Below are 23,249 nucleotides of genomic sequence, written 5' to 3' on the forward strand. Positions count from 1 at the left end.
GCTGTTGGGCGATACTATAAATTATCGCCCAACAGCTTTCAATGAATAAAAGCATTACAGCAGAGAAGTGATTTTTGAGGTTTATAATACATTATTAAATTGTTGTGAAAATTGTAATATTAATTAAAATATTGGGTACCTATAAAAATAATTATTATATATAGTCCTTACAATCTTTGTACAGAATAAAAATGACGTTTCTGATAGTGTTTAGTTATTGCTAGTGGTAAATTTTGGTTGGTTGGTAGGTAATAAACTGAAAAGTCACTTTGCAAATTGTATAAAAATCACATCATCATCACAATCATAGTGCTTTCGGATTTTATATATTGTTATAAAGTAACCATTGCAATTTATTGGGATGAATAGTGTATGGGCAATGGGCATACACTTTAGTATTTACTATTGCTTTCTTTTTACTTACTACAGAGAGCATAGAATCGCTAAATATGATATGAAGTTTCTATATAGATCAGTAATTAGTTGTCTGTGGTAAAAAAGATGAGAATCTGAACTCCGAAAAGTGAAGTTAAGTGTTAACACAGCTGAACAAAATTCAATCGTTTATAATGTCTTGAAAAGTAAAATAAATAAATCGGTATCGAGAAGTTGCCTTCGGTAAGATAAAAGCTAAATTATTGGTACTCGATGATAAATTATCATATTGTTTGTTCAATAGATACGTTAGTGTTTGTGCCTTGTGTAGAAATATGTTATGATCAAAACAGTGAATATTTATGTTGTTCTTACGCTTTTTCTGGATTTATCTTATAGATGATATTTGAGGACTGACTGATAATGTCTGACTACGACCTGCAGTTTGAAGCTGACTTAGAAAAAGCCCAGGCTTTGAGTTTAGAAAGTTTGGCATTGGAGCAATTTCGCAGGCAGAAGCAACTATCGAGTTCAGGTAACTGACGTAATATTGTTTATTCCATGACTTCCATGAGATAAGATTATCCAAGGTCTTTTTTAAATATACAATTTACATACGTATTAACTACTTCTTGTTACGTGCAGGTAAGTAAATGTTTTTGTTTTCCGGCGTACAATAATTTAAGTAAACAATACACTTTTTTACCTATTGAAGTGGACAAACTGAAACTATTTAACATTCAGACTTATTTGTTTTAATATATATGTATATCTAATAAAGCTCAAAACATCAGTTCTAAATAATCTTCAATTATAAATTATCCCTTTGAAACAATAACTTTTGTTTGATAAACAAATTGTTTAGTCATATTGAAAGGGGAATGAGATGAAATTGTATTGTTGAAATGTGCCCAATTGAGCACAATATAATTGATAACAAGGTTGTCAATCTGAAAGGAAGTTAAGTTCGTTAACCTTACACAATTTACTTGCAAGAATTGAGAGTAATATATTTTTCATTGCTATGGAAATATAACATGAATTTATTTATTAACAAAAAATATAATTTTTATATTATTTATATAGTTTAAGGTATTATATTACTTTGAATGCTTGATTAATTTTTTTTTTTAAGAATAATACTTTTTTATTGCAATTGTTAACATCATCCATAAAATCACTTATGTTTATAGTAAATAGATTTTACAAGTGAGATACAAAATAACATTTAGAAAAAAAATGCTCATTTAAATAAAAACTTTATACATGTCAATATTATATTGTTTACATACATTAAATAATCAACAAAATGCATCTTCTCTAATAATAATTTTCTGGGCTCAGCGGCAATATTTATTGGTATTGCTTGAATATAATATAAGATAGATAGAAAAAGGAACTGATAGACTCAAAGCAGAGAGGATATCTTTCTGGTATTATTTAGTTTATGAAGTAAATTTTTTATTTTGTGTTTATGTAAAAGCATGTGCTTTCATATATAGAATATGAAATATTCAGATAAATAATTATGATCTTGTATTTGCAGTTTATGGTCAGTAGAAATATTTCAACTACTTTCTAAATCTTTTAAGTCAATAAAGTAATATTTATATACATGTATATATTATTATTTCTGTATTGATTAATATATATTGCACAAGCTATTTAACACAGATACAAATCAAAAATTTTCAGAATTATTTACTTGGTATTGGGCTATACCAAATAGGTTTTTATTATAAGTGAGTAACTGATGCATACAATGTTAATATTCTTTAAAACCTAACTGTTTTAAAAAGAGTATAAGCTAGCTGGCAATATAGTATACTATATACAATGATAAATGCTTAACTTGGATCCTTTATTAGTTGTGTAAAAGGTATACTACACATTTGACTGGTTCAACATAATAAACAACTCATCAAAAATTATTTTAATCACAAATAGAAACTTAATATATTGAATTTAAGATTTCATATAGTCTTGGGTGACCTCCATATGCAAATGGAGTGACTGATGATAGGATAAGAGATGAGATGAATGGAAGAGGAAAATACCTTGTATGCCCAATACATTGAGAAAAACGCATGCAATAATTATGATAATATTTGTATTGGCAGTGTCTTTGGTCTAATGGGGTCTAGTGGCTAGATATAAGGCCGCAGATCCTGAGCTGTGGGTTCAAACCCCAGGTCCAGCCGATAAAAAGTTATTGGGTTTTCTATAGAAAGATTCTCAGTGACTGCCCAAAGTATGGATGTTGGAACTGTGTACAATTCTGTGCCGGAAAGCATGTAAAGGCATTGGTCCTGCACCACAACTCTTTCCGGATGTGTTTGCAGTCCCATTGGATAATCCGAGATGGTAATAGTGAGTGCACCTATGTTTATGCACACACTTGTGCACTATAATATGTCTTGCAACGTTGGCTGGTCCCCTTGAGATTGACCGCCGTTCCCGAAATCGTTTAGAACCACATTATCAATATAAGTATTGTATTTCACTGAGCATCACAATTACATCAATTATTCAATGGATTGTTTGTAAGTTTATTTAGTTTTGCAAAGCAAGTTCATCTTTTAGCCATTGTCACATGAAAAACAACAAAGCAGAATAAATGGTTGAATGTAGAATGGATTAATGTGTTCATTAATTATGATTTCTTAATAGTGCTTTGATTGAATATTTTATTTTATAAGTAATATGGATTTAAAAATATATATTAACATTAAGATATGCTTAACACTGTTTATTATAGAAACATATAATACATCTTTTATTTATCCCATTTCATGCAAAACAAGAAAGCATTTAATATTAATTGTCAAAAATATCAAAACAAAAATAAAACGTTTATAACAAATTTAATCATTATTATAAATTTATTTGTATACTGTTTGGTTGATGTTGAATTGACATTATATTCATAACAAAAGTTCAGATTTTTTTGTATCTATTAATTAATAATTTAATTTTTTTTCTGACTTCATGAAATCATATCAATTATCAATGACTGTATAAATATATAAATTCTTTAAACTAAACAAAATAAATTCATGTATATCTTTCACTCTTAAAGCAAAGTGTTCTTATAAAATATACTTATGTTATTGGCAATAAGTGTGCATAATTATTATTATTGGTAGCATATGAGTCAATTACACATGAAGGGATCTTTTAATTAATACTGATAACATTATATATAATTATTAATTATTCATCGTGGTAATCCAATAATTATTATTTGTTTACGACTAATTGTATACTAGTGAAAATAAAGCAGTTCATTTAATAACATGTAATTTCAAATTATATATTTTAGTGTAACTTTTACAATTCTTATAATATGTGTTAAATTGTTGTTGTTATTTATATTGATTAATAAATATGATAAAACCATTGAAATCCCCTTCGAATTTATATGTTTTATATGTAGTAAATATATTTAATTGTCTTTAACATGTAGAAAAACTATTTATACAATTTAATATTAATTTCGAAGCAAAACTGTAATATGACTGTAATTTATACAAAAACAAGGATTTTTGATTAGATTTTAAAATTCCCTATACGAAATCGTGAAAACACTGCACAATACACATGGATTATAATTTTATTAATATGTATCGTAAAAATGTTTCAATATGGTATATACTACCTACCTATCAAAATTATATTTACTATGATTTTTTTTCGAGGCATATATGCGTATAGATTAAAAATAAGCCGAAACAATTGATTTGTAAAGCAATAACCCACATTCATTAATACTATGTCAGAAATCGAAATTTGTAATGTTTGTTTGATAAAACACAGATAACTGTCATAAAATACATGTCCGATAGCTTTATAGATAATTTTATCTTAAAGTAAAAAAAATATATACAATAATACTCTTTGGTGATTGGTGTTTATTTTATCGGATTAATGTCATCTTTTAGATAATGTGCGGGACACGGGCGCCGCCAGTGTACGCCGTCGAGACGAGAGTGACGGTCCGCCACCCGCGTTACCGCCCCCCCCTCGTAAGCCTCCACGAAGAACTTCAAACTCGGAAAGTTCTAGGTATTATTTATATTTATTTAAATTATAAATCCTTTTTATTTCGAAATATGTTTCAATAGTAGTAATCATTAATTAATGTTATATAAATGATGCAGCTCTATATATAAATTGTTGTGATTCACAATAGTTTGTTATGATAAGTGATGATAAAATGTAGTAGTGATTAGAGTATTTGCGGCCGAGTTAATATAGATTAAATAGAATTGAACAATACTTATAGAATTATCTTGTTAAGTTGTAAATAGAATTGTCTATCGGTATTATACCGAATATTAAGATAATTATTTTGTTTTTTAAAGGTCAACGGGAACCAGTCCCACCAGAACCACTAGCAGTGACCTGATATCATTCGCAAGTCCTACAAGTAAAACTCCGCCAAAGGATTCCCATGCCTCCCTTAAAGAGTATATCGACCAAATTAGCAAGTACGAAGGCAACTGATTATATACTGTTGTTTGAAAGTATATTTTCGACAAACTTATGTTTTTTTTTTTTTGTAGATTGGGTCAACAAACTGAAGATCTCACATTGAATACTCCAGACGCGTCAACGACGATGAATAATCAGTATAACCAACGACCGGGCTATCCTTACAATGCTCAGTATAATTACAACTATCCCCCACCATACACGGCCATGCCGCCCTACCCTCCATACCCTCCATCCACTCCTTATGGGATGCCCGCACCAATGGGTACACCGGCCCCCAATTATCCCTACCATCCTCCCGTGGCGGGACAACACGACCAACCACCGACATATGTTGTAACTAATCCACCAATGTATGCTCCAACGATACCCTACACACAAACTAGAATGGCAACTCCCACACCTTACATGGGATATCCTCAAAATCATTCGCAACCTCCAGCATACAATTACAACACTACGAATTTGATATCGAGGCCGCCGAGGCCGGTTACGTTGTACCCTCAACTAAATCAAATGCCGACATATCCGCCCAAGTCTGCACAAAATCAGAATGTGAATAATAATAATAACAATAATGTTAAAGTCCAACCTGTTTTGAAGAACCAACCTTCCAAAGGCAGCATTGAGGCCAACGCTTCAAAGAAATCGGAAGTAAATTCTGGGGTATGTTTTTTTATTATACTATTTTATACCAGCTGAACCGCTGGTTTGAACCGCGCGTAATTTACTAAACCTTTACCTATAGCACACATGACGTCAACCCCCATTTTAAACAAAGAGCGGTGATTTAAAAATAGTAGCCTTGTCTTTTTCCGGGACTCAAACTATCTCTATACAAAATTCCATCTAAATTTGTTCAGCAGTTTAAGCGTGAAGAGGTAACAGACAGAGTAACTTTCACATTTATAATATCTGTATCAACTTTTATATAATAAAAATTGTGTTTTATATAAATACAAGGAACGATATTTTACAGCCGAACGAGTCCAGCGACACGGTGGAAAGTCTACCAAAGTCGATGAATCTGATCGACTTCGGTGGTCGAAAGTCAACTGGGCAAGGTAGCGTAAGAGTCAGTGTGTTAGAGGCGTTTGATCCGCTACTAACTGAACAGAATCATCCTGGTGAGTGGTTTGTGTCTCATTCCATTACTTGAAGAGCTCGATGGCAGATTACTAGTATGTTATATTATATATTATTTTATCCATAATACAAAGTATATGTTTTTTTTTATGTTATACTTCTTTGAACGCGTCGTGTTAAAAATTTTACTATTATACAAAGTTAATTGCGATACATAATTTTTTTACTCGTCAATGTCTGGCGGTATACGTAAAGCATATTCCAATCGAAGTAGGGATAAAGCTAAACAAACCTTGGATTTACGTATTCCATGCGCTTTGCTAATAACTCAGCTATATTGTGCAATAGTAATACACTGTTACACTTAACTACTTATTTCCACTTTATTTTTACTTCCAAAATTCCTATAACAGTTTCGTCGACGTTTAAAACGCCATTTTTCGCAAATCCATAGTGAATATCATAGATTAATCAAGTTCTCGACCAATAATATCGCGTCAATTTGCTGTCAAATGTTGTTTATTTGGCTATTCCTCTTATCGTTGGAATAGAGTATACGTACAAATACGTACCAAACCAACTCGTACTACGAAGAAGTATAACTTTCAACGCGCGTACATGGTACACGAACATTGTCTTTTAATGAATGAATCTCTATATTTATCTGTGTAAAAAAATTGCCATTTAACTCAATGGGTCTAAATCTTTACACAATCTCGTCCTTTACACAAAATATGGCATTAATATCATTCACGGAATTCATTTTGTGTTTGATGTTCCTTGTGAATGTGTTTTTGCTGTTTTATTCCTCACTGGGTCACCCTCATTTAGTTGTTCACTATATTTGTATAAAATCATTTAGACGGGTGGTGTTATAGTTGCTTTTGTAATGTCTGGATTGTGAATTATATTTTTTATGTTACCACGTAAATAACGCACATTCTGTTCCAAGTATCAATTAACTTAAAAAATCTTTTAGAATAATTATAATGAGGGTTATTTTGAAATATAAATTAATGCTACAATAATTTCAAAGAAAATTGTAATTATTATAATTAATCATTATCTACAAATTGTAAATTTGTACACTGCAAAAGTATATTCAACAATTTCTAAATTTGTCTTAGTATTCTTAAATAACAGAGTTGATATTTTAAATTGATCTTAAAAAATTTAAAGTTAAAATGAATCAATGAAGCCAATTGACTAACGAGTCCGTCTGACGTACGTCGGCAGACTACGCGGTCCCCAGCGAGTGCTCGAGCGTGTACGAGGAGTACGACCCGCTAGACTTCCTGTACGGCGAGACGGAGCTGCGCGAGGCGCCGCTGTACGGCGCCGGCAAGCGGGACGCGCCCGCCGTGCCGTCGCCGCCGCCCAAGAACATCCCCAGCGTGCCGGCCGTCGCCAAGAGACCTACTACGGTATTCTGTTCCACGATATACCCTATAGGAAGTGGGCTCCGTACATGGAGTGCCATTAACAAATAATGAAATCATAACACTTGAGCTGATTTCCATTTGGTACAAGTAATTAAAAAAATATGTTAGTGAAATGGATAAATCGGATAATTACTGCAAACAAAGATGCTTAATAATATATTATTTTCAGAATAAACTTTACGACTGCATAGTTAAAACTCGTACCAAGAATTACGATAGCGAGCATAAAGCGTTTTTAAAAATGGTCCTCGACGTCAGAAGTAAGTAAAAATACTAAAAACATACTCTACAATTTCTACGTAACCACTGTATGTATTACTTACTTTCATTTAATTACAGAAAAATTCATTCACTCTGATGAAAAAACTAATCCGGGCCACGTGATCGCGGCGAGGTCGGGCGGGAGATACCCACCTAACACTAGTATTAAGATTCTAGTCTACAACTCCCATACCGACGAGCCGATCATCTTTACCTCTGATGGTAAGTACATTTATAGTTTCAGTAGTAGTCGTAGTAGAAGTATCATACCAAACTATTACAAAAAGCTATTACAATAATTTGATAAACATTGCCATAATGTAATTGTTTTGTTTTCAGTCGAGTCAACCGTGGAACATGTGATATTAACAGTGGTATGTTCTCTAGATGAGGATATAAGGGAAGACATGTCTGAGTATATGTTACGGGTAAAGTATTGTGTTATTATTTGAAAAACCTACTTATAATAAAGTTGAAAATATAAAAAGCTAAACATCTCAAATAAAAACAATATCTATTAAAGATATTATTTAAACTTGCTCGGATTATATATTGTGTAATGAATTTGTATTGAATTTCTAGGTTTGGGGAGCAAAAGAATACCTAACACCAGGCAGTTCGCTAAGTGAATATGACTATATTCGAGAATGTGTACGCTTAGAAAAAGACGTCCGTCTATGTTTATCTGAATGCAAAGATACATCGCTGGCCAGGAGCGAGAGAGATGACGCGAGAGACTCGCACCTAACTTTGGACGATTTGATACCGACTCAAGGCTCTATGCCGATGCTGTCATTTGATAATCTTTCTATTTTACTTGGTGAGTAGATCTTTTAAATATACTTGTATAGTTTAGCTGTTGATGTTAATCTCAAATTATATTATATAATAAATATTGGGTTGAATATGAAAATATTGAGGGAATTATTTGAATTAATTTAAAAATAAGTCACTGTGAAAAACTAAAACGCCTGTGTCGCAATCTATTCCATTCCAGTATTTCACATTTTTGTACCTTTTATGTCTTTAATCCAAAATGTTTTATTATGTTTCATTTACTTTTAAAGTAGTTTATTAAAGGTGTGATTTTTTTTCAAAATTTTGTGCTTAAACCCCTATAAAGGCCCTTTGGAATTGCTGAAAAAAAAGACGCACTTTCCTTTTTGTCAAAGAGCGTCACGGGACATACCGGAAACGTTTGTCGTATGTATTTTCATGCCGTACGTATGTTCATATACTTTTCTTTGAACAAGTTCTCTAATATATCTCGACATATTTCTCGATTCGCAGAGACACTGGAGGGCGAGCTGTCCCGCGCAGTGGGCGTGGTGAGCGCGGAGGGCAGCTGCTCGCCCAACGCCGTGTTCCAGGCCGTCAAGGCCATCTGCGCGCTGGCCGGCGGCGTCGAGACGCTGCACGTCACGCACACGCTGAATGCGTACGCGCAGGCCTGCACCGCCCAGGTACGCCTTACCTTTAAGAAGCCAGACGCCAGCCAGACTTTGTTTGCCTTTGCCCATAAACACTAGCACTGCGAGAAGTAAGGTGACTCCTCTGACGGTCAATGCTCTGCTAACTGTTATAGCATTTAACATGTTATTCTCCTGGTACCTGTATTTGTACTCGTTCCCTTTAACAGGGACAGTGGTACCATTGGAAGCATCCAATATTCACAAACAAGAAAGACCGTATTTAAAGCAATTACGTCACTTTGCAAGGAGCCGATTATTTCGTAATTAATCTCATGTGTGCAGTTAAAAAGTTTTTAATCCTGATAAATAAATTTATGGATCGTGCACTACAGTACATTCATGGGTTAACCGTTTCCCGCAAAGTTTGACCACAGCTACGCCCGCCGTGTCCGCAGAGCACGGGCGCCATGCGGCCGGAGATCCAGGCGGAGAGCGGCCCGTACTGCGCGGTGTCGCTGCGCGCCGCCAACGCGCGCGAGGCGCTGGCGCAGCAGTGCGCGCGCGTGCGCGACGCCGTGCGCGCGCTGCTGGCGCTCTACACGCGCGCGCGCCTGCTCGACTTCCGCCTGCAGGACGCGGCCGGCGTCGCCGAGCCCAGCAGTGAGTACACGTTACCTCCACACTATGTTTTGAAACGAAAGCCTTACGCGGCGTACAGTAGAGTGAACTTGCAGAAATCGTCACGTAAGGAAAGCATTATGCCACCTCCCGTCGATCTTTCCCGCTCAAAATCTTTCATCTAATATACGATTCAATAGATAGAGTTGATGATATGAAATAAATATTTTTTTTCATAGAGGCAGTCCCAGCGCATACAATAACGGAGACTATGTTACTGTGCATCGAAGCGGTCCACAGCCTTCCGCTGTGCTGGACACACGATGAGTATCTGTTCCACGTGCAGGCGTACTACGGCACTCGACCCTTGAAGACGCTACACGTTACGCATATATCAAAAATCGAGTGCGGGGGATTTTATCCTAGGATCATATTTGATACTTGGTGCGAATATTTACAATTTATTAAATTATTTGACTGTGTATAAGTACTCTGTATAAAGTATAATATTTAATTTTAATTCAGGCTTAATCTGGAAGATGTACCAATCAGCACGCTACCTCGTGAGACTCGACTCGTGATGACACTATATGGTCGAACACAAAGAACTGACGACCAACTGCTAGCCGACCAACAGAACAACAAGGAGGGCGAGGGGAATGGTGACTTACAGTTCGAACAAGTTGAATTGGGTTGGACTTCGATACAGATGTTCGATTATGATGGGTTAGTTCTGTGATTCTGATCTCGTTATGTTCAAGAATATTCCTACAAAAAAAGTGGTCATAAAATTTGTTATGTAAACTTAACAAACCAGCATACTAGGACAAATGTACGCAATTTCTGACATTTTTATTAAGTAAATTTTTAAGCATATGTCATGGTCTAATATATAATGTGTAATATACGTTTCGAAAAAAGGTTGTTTGACTGTAATGACTACGAGTACACAAAAGTATTAACGTTTCAGTCTACTCGCGTCGGGACACTACGTGCTGCCGCTGTGGCCGGCGTGCTGCGACCGCCGCATCGGCCCCGCGCCGCACCCGATGCACGCGCCGCCGCCGCCCTACCCCGTCGTCAACATCGGTGACTAGCTCCGTCCGCTTTACTATCACACACACACTGCTGTGCACTACGTGCGGCTGCCGCACCGGCCCCGCGCCGCACTGACGCACGCGCCGCCGCTAATTGTCCTATTATCACACACCATATAGAACATAATGTATGTCAGTGTGGCCCGATGCCACGGACAAAAAATATCCATTGGAAATAAATATAAAATGATCTTGCAGAAATTCCAATATACACTCGGACTGGTGTAAAATGGACGAATGTCGACGAGGAGAAGCAGAAAGTCTTCTCATCAGAAAATTTACCCAAGTTTGACTCCCTGGATGGACACACCCAGTCACAGTTATTACATCTCATAGAACAAGGGGCTTATCAAAGGATGCCTACTGAAGGACGAGAGGTAAGGCTTTTACTCTTAGTTAACTCAATGTAATCAAAAGATTTATTTTGCGTGAAGAAAAGAATGGAATTTTATGAAAGTATTTATTTTTAACAGATCCTATGGGAGAAGCGTCAATACCTAGTAGAGCTGCCAGGTGCTTTACCATTAGTGTTGCTGGCTGCCACTAGCTGGAGTGGCGAGCAACGTGCTCAGCTCGTGGCGCTATTGCAGCGTTGGGAGCGACCCTCGCCACTAAACTCCATGCACCTACTGCTGCCTTGGTATACTCGTGTGGCATAGTTATTTATTAATTAGTATTGACTTTAAATGAATAACTTATTGATTAACAAAAACTAGTAGTCTAAAAGAGTATTAAAATTAACCTATCATTTAAAAAAACACTTTCTACTTGGTTTAGATAAGAGCACGATGTCAGCAGAAGTTATGAAAGTTAATACATATTTATACATAGTTTCCCAGACGCAGCGGTCCGCGAGATGGCAGCACAACTAGCAAGTGGAATGTCAGACGATGAACTCATTCGGGTTCTACCTCAACTTGCACAGGCGCTTCGGTATGAGACCTACGAAGCTAGCCCACTTGCTGGTAAATCTACTTCCTTTCCTATTAAATTTCTGTAAATATTGTAGCAACTACATAACTGTATGTATTGAGTTATGTATATATGTATTTTATATATACGTAACATTATTTGAATTTTTATTTTAGGAATGTTATTATCAAGAGCGATGTCCGCTCCAGCCGTCGCACACAAATTATTTTGGCTTCTAGTACATTCGCTGCCAAATGTACCACTGGTAAGAACAATAAAAATAATAACACTTAAGTGTTGCATAGACAAAACATTATTCCTATATTGACTGTGATGAAATGCATTTCCGAATCAGTCTTTGTCATTCATTAAATAAATATTTCGAGCAATTCCATTATATTTTTTTTAAATATATTACAATATTTAATATTAACATCGCAAATAATAAAGATCTCAAAAGTGCACTTATTAAAAAAAATGGTAGTTTTAGAAATAAAAATATAACACATGGGAAGAGGGGTTTAATATCTAATTTATTAATTATTACAGGCACCAAACGAAGAGTTTCTAGGTATTAGTCTCGAAGATAATGCGACTGATAACACAGAAGTGGATGCATGTATGACAGCCACTTGGCGTTATCGGTTGCTCCTGCGAGCTCTGCTGGCGATCTGTGGCGAAAACCTTAGTCAGACTCTACTACGACAACAGCTCCTGGTCAAAGTGAGTGAGAATATAGAGAAAACGGTGAACATGGTTTATACTTATTTATTCTTTTTGTTAAAAAAAAACTTCGGATGATTCAATATTATATACACGCTCGGACACTAATGCGTCCATAAATTGTCTCGTCAATATCACGAATTGAATACGTAGCAGAGGAATTACCCGACCAAATCTAGGAGCTCAATGTAACGGTGCGCGTATCCCCGCAGACGGTGTCGGAGGTGGCGCTGTCGGTGAAGGGCGCGAAGGAGGCGCTGCGCGCGCGCGCTCTGGTGGCGGGCGGCGAGCGGCTGGCGGCGCAACTGCGGCGCACGCCCGCCGCGCTGCCCTTCGCGCTGCACCGCTACGTGCACGACGTCGACATCAAGTGAGGCTCCGCCCCTTCCGCCTCATTATATGGGTGCTCTAAAACCTATGATCAGATCAAGTTGTCATCAAATTACGAAGCATTTTGTTTTTGTACAATTCATTTCATACAATTCATTCATTCATTTCGTTTTGTTTAAATTATAATAAGAACGTGAAACACCAAAATATATCGTTCCTTACGGATCGTTTATTCGTAGATGAACTATTTGAGAACTTTGGGCATTATTAGTTAAACTTTAATGTGAAGTCAATTCAAGATCCGAGTTATTTCAAATTTTAAAATAAATAACATAGAATTTAGGTTGAAATAATAAATATTAAAAATAATCTGTAAATTAAGATTTGGCTCTGAATTGTAAGCTAGCTGCTACAGCTCTATTTCTTGAATAACGTTTCGTTTCTGTTCAATTCAACCGTTTTATTTTGACAGTTCATGTAAAGCATTTGAAAAAAAGTTAACAAAGTATTTATGTCAGCTATTAAATTAATAATTGTGGAACTTCACAGGTCCTGTTCATATTTTTCATCGAATACGCTTCCCTTGAAAATAAACTTCATTGGTGATGACACCGCTGTTGTACCGGCTATGTTTAAAGTAAGATATTTTATAAAATACTTACGAAGAGTTATGACATGGTATTTTATATGTAATTTAATTACTTTTGTGATTGCAGGTCGGTGATGACCTTCGGCAAGATTCATTGGTCCTCCAAGTCATCAAAGTCATGGACACCCTTTGGTTAAAAGCAGGCCTAGATTTACGAATGGTCACATTCCAGGCATTACCAACAAGCAGTAAAAGAGGTATCATTATAAGTTCTATGACAATACTAGTATTCTGTTATCTACTATGTTTCCAATACTGGGTTTTTCATCCCAAATCATTCCATGTCATTCCATTTAGGATATAATATAATCTGTGCATTAGACTGCTGCAAAGTGGGTAGAGCTTTGTGTAAGCCCTTCGGGGTGGTATAAGCGCACAATAGATCCCAGGGTTAATAATACATTTATTTAACTAAAAAAAAACTTAGTTATCCTTATATTATAATATTATATCCTTTAAATCTGTTGTTCAAATACTCTAAGAACTTTTGTGTTAAAAAATATTCTTAAGTATTTTATTTTTTTCAGGAATGATTGAAATTGTGTCAGAGGCCGAAACTCTTAGAGCTATCCAGACAGAGTGGGGTCTGACGGGCTCATTCAAAGATAAACCCATAGCTGAGTGGCTCGCCAAGCACAATCCCTCGGAGCTGGAGTACCAGAGAGCCAGGGACAACTTTACAGGTTTCAATCGTTATTTTATTGCACCCTTTAATTTTTTATTTTAAGACATGCTGTATAAATTATTAGGGCTCTGTGTAAGCCCGTCAGTAAGTACCAACCATCACATTCAAATACGCAATATGGGCGCATAATTAGTCGATTGTCGATACTCGATAGAGACGATGGTTAATTTGATTTATTAATCAACTTAGATAAAATGGTCTGGACTCTATCCAGTTTTTATTTCTCTATATGGGGTGGTACATCATTAATTTTCATCGACACTCCATCAAGACTTTCATCAGTATCATTATTTCAGCATCATGCGCGGGCTACAGCGTAGCGACGTACCTGCTGGGCATCTGCGACAGACACAACGACAACATCATGCTGAAGACCTCCGGACATCTGTTCCACATCGACTTCGGAAAATTCCTCGGTGACGCACAGATGTTTGGCAACTTTAAGAGGTATATTTTATGTTTCAGAACTGGTTTTGGAATTTAAACCTTTTTAAAAAATAATAATATTAATTATTACTACCTTCCACTTTTTTTTTATTAAATACACTACAAATAATCTAAAGCCTATTCCAATGGAAGTAGGAAAAACATTAACAAACCTTAAATTTTCGTATTTCATGCGGTTTGTTAGTAACTCAGGTATATTGTGCATAACTAGGAGTTAATTATTAATATATCTTAATCATAATACAACAGTTGTACACTTAACTAATTATTTTCACTTTAATTTTACTTCCGTATTTCCGAGTTCGAAACGCCAGTTTTTCGCAAAACCATAGTGAATATCATAGATCAATCAACTTCTCGACCAATGATATTGCACCAATTTGCTGTCAAATTGTTGTTTTTGTAGTGCTTTTGTTTTTGTTTTTCTCCTCTTATGGTTGAAATAGAGTATACGGTAATTAGATTTTATCATTTGATAATTTTTTTAGCGACGCGTTTGTAGTTTTAATGGCTTGTTTCATTTCAAGGGACCGAGCTCCTTTCGTTCTCACAAACGATATGGTGTACGTCATCAACGGCGGCGAACGACCCACGCAGCGCTTCCAGCACTTCGTAGAGCTGTGCTGCATGGCTTTCAATATCGTTCGAGCGCACCACGACCATTTGCTGGACTTGTTCGCCCTGGTGAGACAAATTTACTACGTTCGCTCGTATCATTCGACTCGAGGCAAGTCGCCCGCTGCTAACTATCGGGCGGCGCCGAGTGGCCCGAGAGTCGCAGAGGTGGTAGAGGTGCGGGGGCGTAAGACGTGCGTGGCGTGCGCAGATGGCGATGTCGGGCGTGCCGGGCGTGTCGAGCGCGGCGGCGGGCTACGTGCGCGGCGCGCTGCTGCCCGCCGCCAGCAACGCCGAGGCGGCCGCCGCCTTCGCGCGCCTCATACACTCCTCGCTCAAGAGCAAGTGCGTACACTTTTTACTATACCTCCTCTCACTCCGTTGACTATTATATCGTTCGTAGCCGAGGCACAAAAGTTGCGATATACTTTGTTTTATGCGTTGTTTGAAAATAAAATCGATACCAAATATCTCATGATTGGGGCAATTTTTTTTAAAGTTTAATTTCATTGGGAAATATGAAGATTCAAAGATTATGTGATTTTGAAATGTTTACAGATTTACGCCTATAAACTTCTTCCTGCATAATCTGGCGCAGCTGAGAGCTAGCGGTGACCAGAGTAACAACACATCGGAGCTCTTGTCGTTCATGCCCCGAACTTATACGTGAGTTAGCCAATAGGTTATATTTGGTTTAATTTGTGAGAGTAATTTATTAAAAACGATTTTAAAATAAAAAGTATATATAATATATTTAACTATTTAATCTTAGATGAGATTGCAATTAATGAAAGAAAATCGGCAAGTCGCCCACACTGGACACGTATGCGAAGTTAAAGAATATATTATATAAAAAATAACTTTAAAAAATTAACTAAAGTATCTATACACCGTCAACAGCATGACCCAGGAAGGTCGGCTCGTGAGAGTCGAGTGCCTCAGCTACGAGAAACGCTACGATCCCGAAAAGCACTACGTGTACGCGCTACGAGTTTTCCGGCAGGGACAGGCCACGCCCTCCGTGCTCTACCGCTCCTACAAACATTTTACCGAGTTGTACCAGAAGATATGCTTGCATTTTCCTTTAGCGAAGGTCCATAGGTAAGAATTACCTTGTAATATCTATAATTTATAAGCTATTTTTTATTAGTCATGGCGATCTATTCAAGATTTAAACTTATAGATAGAGATATAAACTTTTCCGATAAAATATGTAGAATGAAGACGAGGCGATTAGGAAAACGTAGATTAGGACAGGAAATATCTAACGATATACCTTCGAAATGCATGTTATCTTGTGCTGTGTTAGTATAAAGATAAGTTGAATGCCCGATAAATAAAAAAATGCCCAATAACAAAAGTATAAATTACTTAAATTTATTTTAATAACTTACATAAGCATAAAAATATTTTCTATATTTTTTTATATCGAATCGATATCGACGATCTTATCGTTAACACGTATACACGCATACGCGAAGTGAACTGAATGAACTAATCGACCACTAAGTGTACGATTGTAGTAGACCTAGGCGTCGCTATTTTCTTGAGTGGTCTTTGAAGTACCAGCATTGTAATGTAAGTCTAAATGCGTTTGTTTGGGCATACTTTTGCTAACGCCTGTCGGTCGGTTCAACTGCTGCCGATGCTGAGATATCATGTCCCAACTTCCCGAATCTTGCACTGGTTTCGAAAAATTGATGTCCCCTTTATTATGGCGTTGAATCGATGTAACTTCAGCGGTATATGGAGGTGGTCCACTACTTCTGCTTATAGAACTTTCAAGCGTGTTAGTCGAATACGTTGCTAGTATTTGCGGGTGCGATGGGACTGGAGGGGGTACTGGTGGATTAGGAGGTGCTGGAGGATTAGGAGGTATAGGAGGATTAGGAGGTACTGCAATTTGTGGCTGAGGGGCGGACCGCTTTTTTACTTTACTATTTTGCTGTGCTGCTCTTGCTTTTTGTTCTTGTTTCTCTCTTTCTTTTCGCAATTTTTCCATTTTTTGTTGTTCCTTAGCAGCTAATTTGTCCCGCTTTTTCTGCTCGGCTAGACGCCGCTTTTCTAACTTTTGTTGTTCTTTTATTTGACTTTTTGTTAGTTGTGTGTTGTTATTACTTGTTTGAGGTATATCTGATGAACTATTTCTTACGTTCGCTGATACATTAGGAGGTCTTAGGAGGTTACTGGTGCTTTTGGATGGTTTTATTGCCGGACCTGATTGCGACTGTGGTAATTTGACCATGGATGGTGTGATTCGTTTCGGAGGTTCTGGATTTGTAAAATTATCTGAAAATCAAAACAGAAAGCTCTTCATATTTAGCAATCTAATATCAAAATGTTATTTTCTATTTTGTTTCTTCAGCACGCTGTACACGTTTATTGATTATATTTATCTTTTATCGTATAAAATTTACTTATTTATAATCCTCTGTGTGATAACGGTTTTCCGAATCGAATTTCTTAAGAATTTATATGACGTAAAAGTATTGTAATGCACATGTTGAACTTACCAATGAGTTCATCTTTATTACTTCTGTAGGCGCCGTTGAGTGACACGCCGGGGGATGTGTCATAGTGGTAATCGATACCGCTTCCCTTTCCGGAAGTGAAATTAAGTGAAGCTCGGAATCCACGAAATCTTAGCATTATTATTGTACATGAAATAGCACAGAAAAATGCGATTGTTCCCACGTAGTTTACGATGTTCTCATCTAGAAAAAGAAACACATACAAACATGCATGACGGGAAAGGTGAAAGTGTGTTTTTCCAGTACAAGATAGAAGTGAAATGTTTGCATGAAAAAGTTACCCTTAAGCATTACTGTATATGATGATTTGCAATCGTTGCAATCAAATTCGAATCGAAATGTTTATTCGGATTTGATAACATTAATTATGGTAAATTATTTTTTATATTTATATATATGAGGATATACTAAAAAGTACTTTTCAAAATATTTACTTACTTATTAGAACAATGGCTTCCTACTTCATTTATTAGAAAGTTATACCACACGACTTTATATAATTTACATAAATAATAATCACAGAAGTTAATACTACTCACTGTTATTTAAATCTCTTATAATCGCCATTACAACGTTGACATAGTTTTGTTTACCACAGTCCCTATAAAACTGAATCAATACTTGTTTCGAATGAGATTAGATAATAGCTATTATTGCAATGAATAATGTAGTAATCTTATCAGTGGACATTTTAACTAATCGTGTTGTATGGAAGAATTTTCAGCGACACGATTAATATGTTATACTTAATTTACAATTATCTTATTAAAAATCGTGTACATGTCCACAATGGTGTTAAGTAGGATGGAGGTCTTATCAATCGCACTATCGTCGATTTTAAAGCATTTTGATTTGATTTATTGAAGATTCCAGTATGGGTACTTGGATTATAAAAATTAAAATTATTTAAGGTTAGTGATGAGCCGAGATGGTCCAGTGGTTAGAACGCGTACATCTTAACCGATGATTGCGGGTTCAAACCCAGGCAAGACCCCTGAATTTTTATTTGCTTAATTTTTATAATTCATTCCTGTGAAGAAAAACATCGTGTGGAACACTGCATGTGTCTAATTTCAAAGAACCTACAGCGACCCGAATCGGAGCAGCGTGGTGGAATATGCTCCAAACCTTCTTAAAATGAGAGGCCTTAGCCCAGCTGTGGGAAATTTACAGCCTGTTACTGTACTGTGAAGGTTCTGATATATTTTAGGAAGAGCCTAATAAACATGGCCCATGTAAATAAATTTAATATATTGCACTCATTTAATTATCCGGTAAATCACGTAAAACAGGACAAGTAGTTACTTTAATCATGCTGTCTTAGTTTGGAATATTAAAGGATTTAATACAGGTGTCCTGTCTGTCCAGAACCAAAACCAAAAACCACTTTTTGAGTTTTTGTTTTTCTTAAAATTAATGTAAAACGTGTGAACGAGTAGACGTATGAACAATTTAAAGAGATTAAACTATGTTATATACTAACTATTATATTTTTATATAGTAAAAGAATTGAGCCGAGATGGCCCAGTGGTTAGAACGCGTGCATCTTAACTGATTTCGGGTTCAAACCCAGGCAGGCTTAATTTGTGTTTATAATTCATCTCGTGCTCGGCGGTGAAGGAAAACATCGTGAGCAAACCTGCATGTGTCTAATTTCAACGAAATTCAGCCACATGTGTATTCCGCCAACCCGCATTGGAGCAGCGTGGTGGAATAGGCTCCAAACCTTCTCCTCAAAGGGAGAGGAGGCCTTCATCCCAGCAGAGGGACATTTACGGGTTGCTAATGCTAAAAAAAAAATGCTAAAAAGAATTGTACATTCCCAGCAAATTCGTCATATACGTTTTCAGTTTTCCTTTTCAACACCTTTTTATACAAACATTTTACATTATTATTTTTCGTAAATCTTTGGTATAGATACTATGACGTAGACTTGTGTTTTATGTTATTTTAGAAAATAAAAATTACATGTCCCTAAAGTCATGAGTCGTTATATAAAATAGATTTTATTTAATTTCAGCTTACCGTCCGGTTTACACGTAGGAAGATCCAACACAAGACAAGTTGCCGAGAGGAGATTCAGCGATGTACAAGCTTTCCTGACCTCTCTGTTCAGCCTGGCGGATGAAATAGCACATTCAGATCTTGTTTACACATTCTTCCATCCGCTGCTGCGGGATCAGCAGGATGTGGAACCGCAGAGACTAAAGAAAGGTAATTGTATCTTCAGCATTCATTTAAAAAAAATCAGTATTTAAAAAGTAAAGAAATTACCAAATCAGATATTTGGTTTCGTAGTCATAATTTTTTTTTCCATTATACACAATGATATTCTACTTATACTTCTGGTTTCGTCTCTAATTCTTACTCCGTTCAAGCTATGGAGCAAAGTACCCGAACATATTAGAAAAGCTACCTCTAAATTTACTTTTAAGACTCGTCTACGTGAGCACATTTTGTCAGAAAGCCCTTAGTTCTCATGACATCTATAAAGCACTATTATATATTATTTATTATTCATGTTTTACTATAGATAGTATAAATCGTCATTCGCTTTGTAGATACTATACGTGTATAGTATAGGTTTATTTTTATGTATTGTCAATTATTAATTACCGCTTTCATGGCTTTCTGTTTGACCTAAATATTGACTGGCAGTAAATACCGTCAGGCTTTAAGTTCGCTTTTTGTTCAATTTATTTTGTGGTGGTCAATAACGTCTTTAAATAAATAAATAAATGAAGGATTAAAACGAAAAAAAAAAATCTTAAGTCAGTAATAGTTTTCCTTAGATTTGCATCGTTTATATCTACATATATACATGTATTTGTGACCCGATGCAGGCGAGTCCGTGGAGACGGAGAACAGCGGCTCGGGCTCGCTGAAGCTGTCGGTGCAGTACTCGGGCGGGGTGCTCTCCGTGCTCATCCTGCACGCGCAGTCGCTGGCCGCCTCCGCGCAGGGCCTGCCGCCCAACCCCTACGTCAAGGTAACAGCACAGGCTGGCCGATAGTACAACTGACGTAACGATAACTTTAGATGAGATGTTTGTGAGCGACTTACTTATAGAGCTCCAATATTAAAAAAGTCATTAAAATTAGCTCGAGGCAGTGACAGATATTTATTACTCATGCCCGACTCGAAGTACGATTTCACTATTTCTTTGTATCTGAATACAGTATTACAAATTATTTACACTATTGAGTGGGTGTTACCCACCCTGGTGGATGTGCATAAAACATTACCACCGTTGAATAGTTTGATATTGTATTATAATATATTCACGGTCTCACAGGTATACCTAGTACCAGATCCAACCAAAGAGACGAAACGCAAGACGCGCGTATTGAAACGAAACTCGCACCCGTCTTTCATGGAGATGCTGGAGTACCGCCTGCCCCTGGACGTCGTCAAGAACAGAAGCTTACAGGCGACTGTGTGGCACTACGACTCCTTGCAGGAGAACCAGTTCCTGGGGGGAGTCGTCATCCCCCTGGGCACCTTACCGCTGAAACAGGAAACGGTGGCGTGGTATCCGCTGGAATACATCCCTCGGTAGCTGCTACTGGCCCGCTCAGCCATGTGGAGCACAGACTTGCCGATGAGGTGACTCCCAGACTGTGTGTGCGCTGATATAGAATGATGCGTATCGATTTAGACAAATTTTTGGTAACTTCTTAAAATCCAGACGTGCTATTTTGTAGCTTGGATAAATTATACTCTAATATATTTGAATAACGCTTCACCCAATTTTCCGTTAATCATAATACTTATTAAATTATAATAATCTTGATTTCTTAAAATAAAATCTATAATCATAAATGATATTGGCAGCATTTAATAAGCAATTAAGAAATAAATAGCGTTTTAATAATAATCATCAAATATTTTTCGTAACCTTCAAGTGAATGACGACAAAGTGAAGGAATTAAAACGAGTATACTGGCTAAATGTTCTCAAGTAAGATGTAATTCTAATTACGAGAATACCAAACTGATGCATTTGTTTCGTTTGCAATGGGAGCATCGGCCGTCCGAACGTAAACTATTGTGATTGCGATGACGTATAGGAAATAACGCGCTGGTATTGTAACTACGTAAGATACAGGTATTATTCAATGTCACAATACATATTATACTGGTCACGTGACTTAATAACTCTAAACCTCCATATGATAACAGTATTTTGTTCGTCGATGTATTTCTTAAAATTGTAAGGTTAGTTTTTGATGCCTATTTAAAGCCCTCGTTATATTTTATTTACTCCGCTCACTAACGCAGTCCGTTTGTTAGAGGTCTTATATCAACGGTTGATTTGTTCACTGACTGACTGGACTGAGATTATAAAGTTTTATTTTGTTAATCAATTTAATGCACTCGGAATGTTTTGGCAAAGGGAGTGTAACATATGATTATTATGTGTGTGTATTTTGGGGCGATCGAAATTCTATAAGTCATATTTCATACATGCGTGGAGATTAAGAACTGCTTTAAGAACCAGTCGTCTGTGAATTGATTGAGTTTTAAAAAAAGTGACATTTATTAGGAATGTTTTTTTTTTTTTCGGCTGTCGTTAGGGGAGAATATTATAAATATTAGTGTGTCTTGTTTGATTTCGTCGTTCCTATATTATAATGAATTGTGGCTTATTGCTAAAAATGGCCTCCAAAGCACAACGTAATTATTTAATTTACATATCACTTTCGAAAACTAATCGGCTCTTTAACTCACATTCCAAAAAGGTTTTATATTTTTGTATGTCATTTTTATAACTCGTAATATAATCTGTGGTGCTTTATATTTCGCTGCTCTAGAATGTATTATCTGTGTTTATTTGAAGATTGTCTTTGGAAATTTGTACGATGTTTATCCTGAGATCTGAAATGGATGCGTGGTATTTTTTATCAATGTATTTCTATAATATATCTATATTTTACAAAACTAGATTGCGTTTGCTGTGTTATTTAAATGAATATAATTATTTATAAAAGTAAAGCTATTTATAAAATATTAAATGTCTTCTGTAATCGGTATTAATTTTGTATGACAGAATTACGTAAAAAAAAAGTATTTTATTTCACAGCTTTTTATATAAGTTTTGGCGTTGGCATACAAAAACCTCAGGCTTCCAGTATTTGCTCAAATTTATTGAATGAGCATTCGTTTTGCGATAGAATTAATGTTTGTAGCTCCTGTATATAACGTTTAGATAGATTTTATACGAAATGTCATGAAATCTTGTCCTACCGGGAACATAATAAACTATATGTTGTATATTATTTGTATTGAAGTTTAATAAATATCTGCGATGTATTCTTTCTTTTGTTTGATTTACGTCATTCCTTTTCGTAGCCTTGATCATAATAATAATTATGTGTGTGTTAAATAAAGGCTGGAGAATAAATCGCTTAAAAATGAACAAATTTAAGTATGTACTAGAATATGCGAATATTAATGACGTTTCATCGCAAATTCATTTGGTTAAACTTCGAACTTGTACATTTAAATTCTAAAAAAAAATAAGTTATTAGACATAGACTAGAGATATATTTTTTGGAGTCGTTCTTACACAA

General features: G+C 36.0%; 2 protein-coding genes across 4 annotated transcripts; one reads left to right on the forward strand and one right to left on the reverse strand.

Moving 5' to 3' along the window:
* Positions 1 to 484: 484 nt before the first annotated feature.
* Positions 485 to 22,989, forward strand: LOC125063859 (phosphatidylinositol 4-phosphate 3-kinase C2 domain-containing subunit alpha). 2 transcript variants are annotated; one of them, XM_047670536.1, is made up of 33 exons: positions 485 to 618; positions 775 to 910; positions 4,317 to 4,440; positions 4,740 to 4,865; positions 4,941 to 5,535; positions 5,849 to 5,996; positions 7,192 to 7,379; positions 7,567 to 7,657; positions 7,737 to 7,880; positions 7,998 to 8,086; positions 8,241 to 8,478; positions 8,949 to 9,121; positions 9,526 to 9,730; positions 9,928 to 10,132; positions 10,214 to 10,414; positions 10,659 to 10,777; positions 10,984 to 11,162; positions 11,259 to 11,425; positions 11,617 to 11,750; positions 11,874 to 11,962; positions 12,247 to 12,420; positions 12,633 to 12,790; positions 13,300 to 13,387; positions 13,467 to 13,596; positions 13,927 to 14,082; positions 14,381 to 14,531; positions 15,059 to 15,215; positions 15,358 to 15,491; positions 15,705 to 15,812; positions 16,047 to 16,247; positions 19,698 to 19,891; positions 20,521 to 20,666; positions 20,973 to 22,989. In XM_047670536.1, exons 2-33 carry the CDS (start codon positions 799 to 801, stop codon positions 21,234 to 21,236), a joined length of 5,388 nt encoding a protein of 1,795 aa, XP_047526492.1. In that variant the 5' UTR covers positions 485 to 618; positions 775 to 798; the 3' UTR covers positions 21,237 to 22,989. The 2 variants fall into 2 exon arrangements, with proteins under 2 accessions (XP_047526492.1, XP_047526493.1); XM_047670537.1 differs by having other exon boundaries at positions 486 to 618; positions 5,849 to 5,933.
* On the reverse strand, positions 16,563 to 18,266 carry LOC125063860 (arp2/3 complex-activating protein rickA-like). 2 transcript variants are annotated; one of them, XM_047670538.1, is made up of 3 exons: positions 18,217 to 18,266; positions 17,660 to 17,860; positions 16,563 to 17,435 (listed from the first exon to the last, which is right to left on the reverse strand). In XM_047670538.1, the coding sequence occupies exons 1-3, from the start codon at positions 18,242 to 18,244 to the stop codon at positions 16,675 to 16,677; spliced, it is 990 nt and encodes a 329-aa protein (XP_047526494.1). In that variant the 5' UTR covers positions 18,245 to 18,266; the 3' UTR covers positions 16,563 to 16,674. The 2 variants fall into 2 exon arrangements, with proteins under 2 accessions (XP_047526494.1, XP_047526495.1); XM_047670539.1 differs by having other exon boundaries at positions 18,116 to 18,261.
* Positions 22,990 to 23,249: the final 260 nt, after the last annotated feature.

This window comes from Vanessa atalanta, chromosome 4 (genome assembly GCF_905147765.1).
Source record: "Vanessa atalanta chromosome 4, ilVanAtal1.2, whole genome shotgun sequence".
Classification (NCBI taxonomy): Eukaryota; Metazoa; Arthropoda; class Insecta; order Lepidoptera; family Nymphalidae; genus Vanessa; species Vanessa atalanta.